The sequence below is a fragment of the Phalaenopsis equestris genome, unplaced genomic scaffold (genome assembly GCF_001263595.1).
Source record: "Phalaenopsis equestris unplaced genomic scaffold, ASM126359v1 Scaffold000002, whole genome shotgun sequence".
Classification (NCBI taxonomy): domain Eukaryota; kingdom Viridiplantae; phylum Streptophyta; class Magnoliopsida; order Asparagales; family Orchidaceae; genus Phalaenopsis; species Phalaenopsis equestris.
In genome coordinates, this window is record NW_018164444.1 from 78,603,363 (window position 1) to 78,611,417 (window position 8,055).

Below are 8,055 nucleotides of genomic sequence, written 5' to 3' on the forward strand. Positions count from 1 at the left end.
GGCATCTTTAGACCTATTCACTAGTAATATTATTCACATGCCTCTGTTTGTATCCCCATATTTGTTTCTAACCATATACATATTTTCTTCTCTCAGAATGGTATTTGTATGGTTTCATAAGTTTGGAGAACTCTGCAGACTTCCTCAAATCTTTATAAAGATTTGTATCTACCTTCCACGAGGTCAGTGATTTCTATGATTATGTGTTAAGCTATTTTGTACCTACTGTTATGCTTGGAAAAACAACCAACACAGGGCGCTAATTCAATTTACATGTTTTTATCTGCCTTATAGTATCATATACATTCTGCAAAAGCTAGTTAAACCTAATTAAATATAGATATTGTGTAATTAAATGATGTATGTTTTCATTTGAACCCTGTTTGTATTAGTTCATCAAACTTTCTGATGGTAGCTAGTGATGAGTCTCTTTGTATCGGTATGCTTCTTGGTTAACTTTCTGTTCATGCTTGTGTATTGTGTACCACAGCGCCTTTGATTTCTTTGTGCCTTCTGAAATAATTTTATTCTCTAGTTTACCTGATGGCATTTCAGTTTTCACGATTGTTCTTGTTATAGACTTGTCTTTACTAGCTCCCAATCTCATCAGAAAATTTTCCTAGTTTATTTTGTCATTGTCCTGTTTAAAGCCCGTGTGAGCATATGCGGACGCTGATTTCTCCTTGTGCTGATAAATAATGGTTCAACTTTGAGTCAGCTTTCTTTGACATCAAATTTTCAATTGTTGCGCAGTTCGAAATCTTTTCAGATTCATTCGAGCCTATGAATCTCAGCTACAGCCAACTTTTCTTAAGGCAGCTGAGCTCCATATGCAATCATTTTGGATAAAAATAAAGAGCATCTTGAACTAACCTGAGGTTTGACATGAGTTAACGTCGGTTTATGACGATGCGATTCAAAACTCTTATCTCTTTATAGTTGATGCCTCATCTATTATACTAGAGTAACAAGATTGATGCTACTCTCATGAAAACTCAGTTACACATTTAATATATTCCTCGAGTAATTGAAATTGAATTCATTGAAAAAAAATGGTTTAATATAAATTAATTGTAATAAGACTTGATATAGCAGACATATCTCCCCCAAATAATTTAAAATAAATTTGATGAAACAACGTTCACTTGAGCTTATCTTTATAACATATTGATGCCAAGGTATGAACTTATCTTTGTAATAATAATAATAAAAATTATAACACAACAATTGTAGCCTTCAAATTTCCCCAGCTGAAATGGATCCCCCTTGCATGACCAAAGGCTTGTCATGAGTTGGTCCTGTGTTTCTCCCTTTCTGTTTTTTTTTTTTTGTTAATGGCCTTGTGCCCAAACCCTCACTCCAATTTCTCGCTTCTCCCTCTCTCTCTCTTTCTGTTTCTTGTGTGCACAAACACACTCGCATATTCCCCCTACCAATCTTTCATGTAATTCTGTAAAATAATTTTTTGTTAGTTAATTATTAAATGTATGGAATGACAAAAATGGAACTTGCTCACGACACCTGCGAAGCAACTGTCGTTCGATTTATGCCGCATCACCCTCAGAAAATCAAGTACCAGGGAGTAGTTCTCTCATTTTCTTATTCCCGTACGAACGAGTGTGAGACAGAAAATGGGAGTGCGGGAGAGAAGGAACATATAGGAAGATGAAGGCGCACGACGTGTCTTTCCGCACTAACAAGCAAGATAAGAGGGGGCTTATCAAGTGAAGGATGATGAAAAGTCATGCGACTGACGCGGGCCTTCCTCTTGTGTTGTCGACGAACCGAGAAGGAAGGGCGTCGTGCCCTAACCGAGCATAGAGAAAAGAGGAGGTAGGTCGAAATCCTACGCACGGGCATTCCCGCAGGTGGCTCGTGGGGCTTGAGCGGCTGGTAGAAGCCTTTCCTCTTGCAAGAGACGTGTGACTGAGTGTAGGTAAAGTAGGGAATTGAGTGAGATTTTTAAAGCTTTAGGTAAAAGTTCAAAACTGCAAAGTTAAGATTTTTATGTTTTTAAATTTTTGAGAATTTTTGCAGAAATTTCAGAAACTCTAATAATTTAAAATGACTTAAAATTTTGTGAATATGGTTTTTGTCCATTGGCGAGAATGCTAAAGAAGCAAAAAGGGTGAAGTAAATTAAGGTATGAGATTTAATTCAAATTTTAAGTACTTTTTCATAGTTCATCTTTGTGAAAATTAAGTACAAAGAAAAATTAAAAAACCAAATTTTAAAGACATAATTAAGTTACTTCTTAAAATGTCAAAAAAAAGTTTGGAAAGCCACTTAGTTAACTATTTGAACGTTAATTAATTTAATTGTGATATGTTATTTTATGTAATAATATTAATTGATGAAATAGCTTTATATTCAGGAGAAGTGGATAAATCATTAAATTGGAGACCATAGAGAGGAGAAAATATATTTACATATAAAACGAATATGTCTAAGAATTAAGGATAGAATTCATATGAAAGAATGACAATAATAGCCGAAGCTAATTAAAGATAATTTGTCATTATATGTGCACCAACGGATTGAGTTGCTTTGAGGAAAGGACTACTAACTGTGTTGAGTAGGTGGGCGAATATATGTCTATTTTACGACTTTTTATTTAAGAAATCAATTACAATTGTTTTTATTATGTTTAGTATTTTTTAAATACAAGTTTAATATTTTTCTAGTTTTAAATAAAAGAAAAAAATATAATATAATATAATATATGCATATGTATATATGAAATCAATTTCGTGTTGCATTGTTTAGGGATGTAATGTACCGTGTACGTATAATGAAAATAAAAATGAAAATGATTGTCTATTTTTTGGTGGGTTTTAGAAAATGTCAAGTATGATTTTAATACACATTTAGATAGTGACTCCCATTGATAGTTATTGTAATTGAAATAAATAAAAAAATTAGAAAAACTATAATTTCTATCGTTTCTTTTTTACCGCTTGCTGTCTTTTTACAAAATATTTTTAAAATATTAATTATTGCGATTTAGAGACATTTTATCCACTGAGTAGCTGAACGCATACTTTCAGGGACTATTGTTTTTCAATAAAAACCTTCTTTAGAATGGATGGATCTTAAAGACTGCATATAGACGTCGAGGAGCTCTGGAAAATAGATACAACATTTTTGTTTTAATTTATTATTAGTTATAAAAGCTTTAAATCTTAATAAAAGTGTAAATTAAAGTTTTATGAAATTGAATGACTCTTTTATATTTTAGATGATTCTTGTTTAACAAATGATAATGTTTAGATAATTTTTTCTTCGTCTAACCATTTGTTTTTGTCCAAGTCCCCGAATCGGGTTATGACAAGAGTGATATCAGAGTCAAAGTATAAAATTATTAGGAAGATAATTATACTACAAGTGTCATCTGAAAAATCTTATCGTTAAGTTAAACAGTAATTCTAATATTCATTGAAATAATTAAAATGTTTTTGTATCACAGGGCAATGAATATAAATCAAGATGATACAAAATGGGAACATTATACAGGTGAGAGCTGCCGAACAACATAATTTGGCGCCTCGAACACTTAATTCTCATCCAATAGTGTTAGTGCTTTTATGAAATCATTCATATAGATGATGACTGTAGTGACACAACTAGTTCAGGTTTCTAGATCTAAGTTAGTGGTAGTGGGACAATGCTTATGGATAAGTATTTGAAGTTGTTCCAAGCTATGAGGCCGCCCATCTTTTAAGGAGCAGGAGGGCCAGTAGAGGCTGAGACCACCAACACTTACTAATTTCAATCCGTGAAATGAGCGATTCCCATCCACTGGTGCTAGTATTTCCATGAAAGCTTTTTTACCGATGATGGCTGCAATGGCATGATTGATTCATGGTTTTCAAATCCAAGCTAGTGGTAATGGGACAACATGTATGATAAGCATTTGAAGCTATTCCAGAATATGAGACCACCCCTCTTTTAAGGAGCAGGAGCAACGGTAGAGGCTTAGAATTGGCTATTGATGATAGAAATGATTGATAGCATGTCTTGTGTACATGAGACAAGGGTCCAATTGGCCACATTTGCTTTTGAGGGAGAAGCAAAGAGATGGTGGTAGGACAATTGCAGAAAACTTTTGGGACTGAGCAGCCTGATCTAGTGGGAGGATTTTGTGAAGGCCTTTATAGATTGGTTTGTTCCTCTCTTAGCCTCCCACACCTCTTCTTCCTCCATGCACTCAACTTCAACTTTTGCAAATGACGTCAAATCTTCGGTAAGAGAAACACACGACCTCTCCTTCGACTAAAGCATGGGCTTCTTCGTTGAGAGTTTATGGGATTCAATCAAATCTCTACGTGCCGCAAAATAGAGAAAAAAATTTCGTGGTTTCCTTGCTCTTCTTTCTCACGACTTCTCGTACTCAATTTTCCTTCATTTGCTTTCTCGTTCTTGTACTCACTTTTTCTTTGTTTCACTCATTTGGTTTGAATGTGAGGAAATGAGGGGATAAATCCTTCGTCTTGATTTTACGCAATCCTCGCATCTCATTTGAAAGACTATTTTTTTCCACTTATAGCAATCTCCATGTCTTATAAAAATTATCCTCGAAATTTTGCAAATCTAATCGAATCCTCAAATCATTTCACAATCATTTCACATTAAGAAGGAAAAGCTTAAATTATTTATAAATTTTCGTATAAGCTTAAAGCTCATTCAATAAAATGAAAAGTGGATACAATAAAATAATGGTTTGAGTCAATATAACTAACTTCACCTATCAACTAAAATAGGATAATATCACATCTAAAATAAAATAATATAACTATAACAACACACCCCTAAAAAAGAAATACACTAGAATGATATTCCTCGAACATGAAAAAAAAAAAAGATGACACTCATAAAACCATATTAGAATTTGCATCAACAATAGTAGGTTCTTCTGGCTCACTACAAATAAGGGCAAAAACTCGAGGTCGAACAGGTTGTGGTGAAGGTTGAGTGAGAGTTGAAGTTGTTGACTTTTCTTTTTTAGTCTACATGCAGTATTCTATGAAGTAGCTCAACTTAATTTCTGTTCTTCAGTTTTTCTGGCCAAGTGAAGGGCAACATCTAGCTATTTGACCAGGCGTACGACACCAATAGCATGTAGCAAACATTTACCCTTATGCAACCTCCCGCATTTGGTACAAGTGACCACAGTACTTCGAGTCATGATACTACTAAATCCACATGAACTGAACTCGTCTCTTTCCATTGAATCCCTATAATTGATCCACATGCTCTCTTTTGTTAGCACTCTTCCTCTTGTGTGCCTCCTTATGATTTAGTATAAGCTAAAAGTCAATCTCTACTCATTTAGCTCGCTCTACTAACATTGAGTAGTCATCAATCCCCAAATGCACCAACGACTGCCTTATCGAATCCTTTAGTCTTATGCAGTAGCGATCAACTGTGATGCATACCTTAACAGTGCAGTGAACTCTGCTTCATACTGCATAACTTTCTTCTTTTCTTGCACCAACTTGGTGAATTTGTATTTCATCTGTTTTCGAGTGGATAGGGGTACAAACCACTTTCTAAAACGCTCCACAAAATCCTCCAAACTTAACATCATGTTGGGTATGTCCCATAGCTGACGCTGACCACGCCACGAACTTTCAACTTTTCCATCCAGCACAAATATAACAATACTCTTATTTCATCCAGACATGTCATGCTATATAATATCGCTTCTATTCGCATCAACCAATTCTCAGCTTCAATCCGATCTTCAGTTCCCTTGAATATTGGTGGATACAAATATTTATTCACAACAACTATATCACTTCCATCATGCTATGATCCGGAATCTTGATTCAACTCTCATTTTTGCCATTTTCTGGGTCAGGGTATTCATATTCATAGCTACAGAGGTGATACTTCTGCATTTCTAATCACATTACCCTCTTCTATAATTTTGGATGCGTCCATTTACTTGAGTTAAAATAATTACTTAATTATAGTTAACTTAAACTTTCATTTTTTTTTATTAATTTTTTTGTAATTATTCTATTGGCTCTTTCATTAAGATTGTGTTACTTAATCCTAAACCTTGTTTTTTAATATCACTTTTGTCACATCCCAGTTCTGTACTTGGAATCAACTAAAGACTGTAATAGACGGTCGAACGGTGATGTAATGTTTTCACATCCCAGTTCTGTACTTGGAATCAACTAAAGATTGTAATAGACGGTCGAACGGTGATGTAATGTTTTTCTTTTTTTATTTTCTAGAATTAATAGCTTACAATCCAAATGAAATGAAAGTGTCATTGAATAAAGTAAATTTAAATATTACAATTAAATTTACCTTAATTCAGGTTGTCCACCTTTTCTATAGATATTTCTGTCTATTGCTTTACATAATCTTAAACCAGAAAAGTTAATGTAAAACACAATGAGCTGATCAAAGCAAATGGATACTCATACTTTTAAATTACAATAACAAAATGAGAGAAAATAATATGTATGCTAGTCAAACATTTAATAAATCAATATAAAATCATTTTATATTTTTTATTTATTAATATGATCGATCAGTTGTTAAAAACTTTTATTATGTCATACAATATCATTTTCATATCTATATTATTTTATATACAATCGTCACAGATGCACCGTTTAAAAACTGTACCAATAAAGACACATCAATATGAAGATCTTTTCCGAATTGTGTGCACATGTACTTTAGAATTCCCGCACTAGTATTATAAATAAATGAACATCATAATCAAGTATGCACATGAAAGCATATCATTACAATCACTATTTCATAATCATAATTTCATTCTCATTGGTATATCAACCAATATACTTATATGACATATAATATCTATGATAATTTAAACAATGTTGAGTGCATATCATAGGAGTACTTTTCCTCGATTTCATATGCCTTGCTTTTACCGCTTTCAATTCTTTTAAAAGAGCTCTAATTATTAAAATAAAATACTAATGTTAGTCATTATTATTATATTTTATTCTGTTATTAAATATTATTTTCTTCTTAAATTACATAAGCTTGACCAGTCATTCACATAACTAAGTTTATAAATACATATATGCATACATACATAATATAATAAAATATTAATTTTACCTATATTAATTTTTCTAATACTTTCTAAATGAAATATTGATTTTACATCAATTTTACCTATAAATCTATCTTAATTCTTTTACCGCCTAATTAGTCATTTCTTGCCCAACTTCTTTAACTTAACTAAATTATTTTATTATCATAATTAGAATTTATCAATCAAATTTTAATGTGTTATAACATTAATTTTTTAAGAATTTTAATTCTAATAATAATTATCATTATTTTATTATATTATTCTAATAACATTGTTATACAATTTGATTACTTCATATTTCAAATCTTACATGAATCTAAATAAGCAAATGAAACATATTATAATAAAAAGAACCCTAACCTTTACTTAAACTTATGCTCGTTTCAGTTTTCCCCTTCGGGTCGAATGCACACAAAACTCCTCCCGTAAGCAAGATACAACCGCAGTCTCTTCTTATGCTTGAACCTGCTCAGACTCAGATTGATCTCACCTTTTTCCTTACTCGTGCATACGAGGCTTCTACAGTACTCACGAGGCTCTCCTCCTTCACACTGCAAGGCTAGAATTCGACAACCTCTCGCATATCGTCTTCCTCCAATAAGTAGCCCTCGACGTCAACTTTTGAAAATGCCATCGAATCGCTGGTAATGGAAACAAGTGACCTCTCCTCCTTCGTCTTTTTCTGTCATCTTCTTCAATTAAGGCATGGGCTTCTTCGATGAAATTTTACGTGGTTTGATTGAATCTCTGTTGGCCACAAGTTGGAGAAGAAAAATGCTTGGTTTCCCTTGTTGTCTTTCTCACGACTTCCTCTACTCTCTTTCCTTCATTTGCATTGTCTCTTGTTCTTTGTTTCTTTCTTTCAATTTGAATGAGAGAAAACGAGGGGATAAATCTTGTCTAGATTTCCCATAAGCGCCGCGTCACGTTTCCCGCAAACGAGACAATATTATATATATATATATATA

At 33.0% G+C, this 8,055-nt stretch overlaps 1 protein-coding gene across 4 annotated transcripts in view; it reads left to right on the forward strand.

Annotated features, from left to right (window-relative positions):
* LOC110018035 (DNA repair protein XRCC2 homolog) overlaps positions 1-8,055 on the forward strand; it is a 43,975-nt gene that overhangs the window by 29,465 nt on the left and 6,455 nt on the right. For 3 of the 4 annotated variants that reach the window (XM_020715254.1, XM_020715256.1, XM_020715257.1), the window contains one exon: positions 97-182. In XM_020715254.1, coding sequence (XP_020570913.1) covers positions 97-120 — 24 coding nt within the window. In that variant the 3' untranslated portion in view covers positions 121-182. Of the gene's footprint in view, positions 1-96; positions 183-7,474; positions 7,756-8,055 lie in introns of those variants that run through there. The other variant, XM_020715255.1, reaches the window with a different exon arrangement.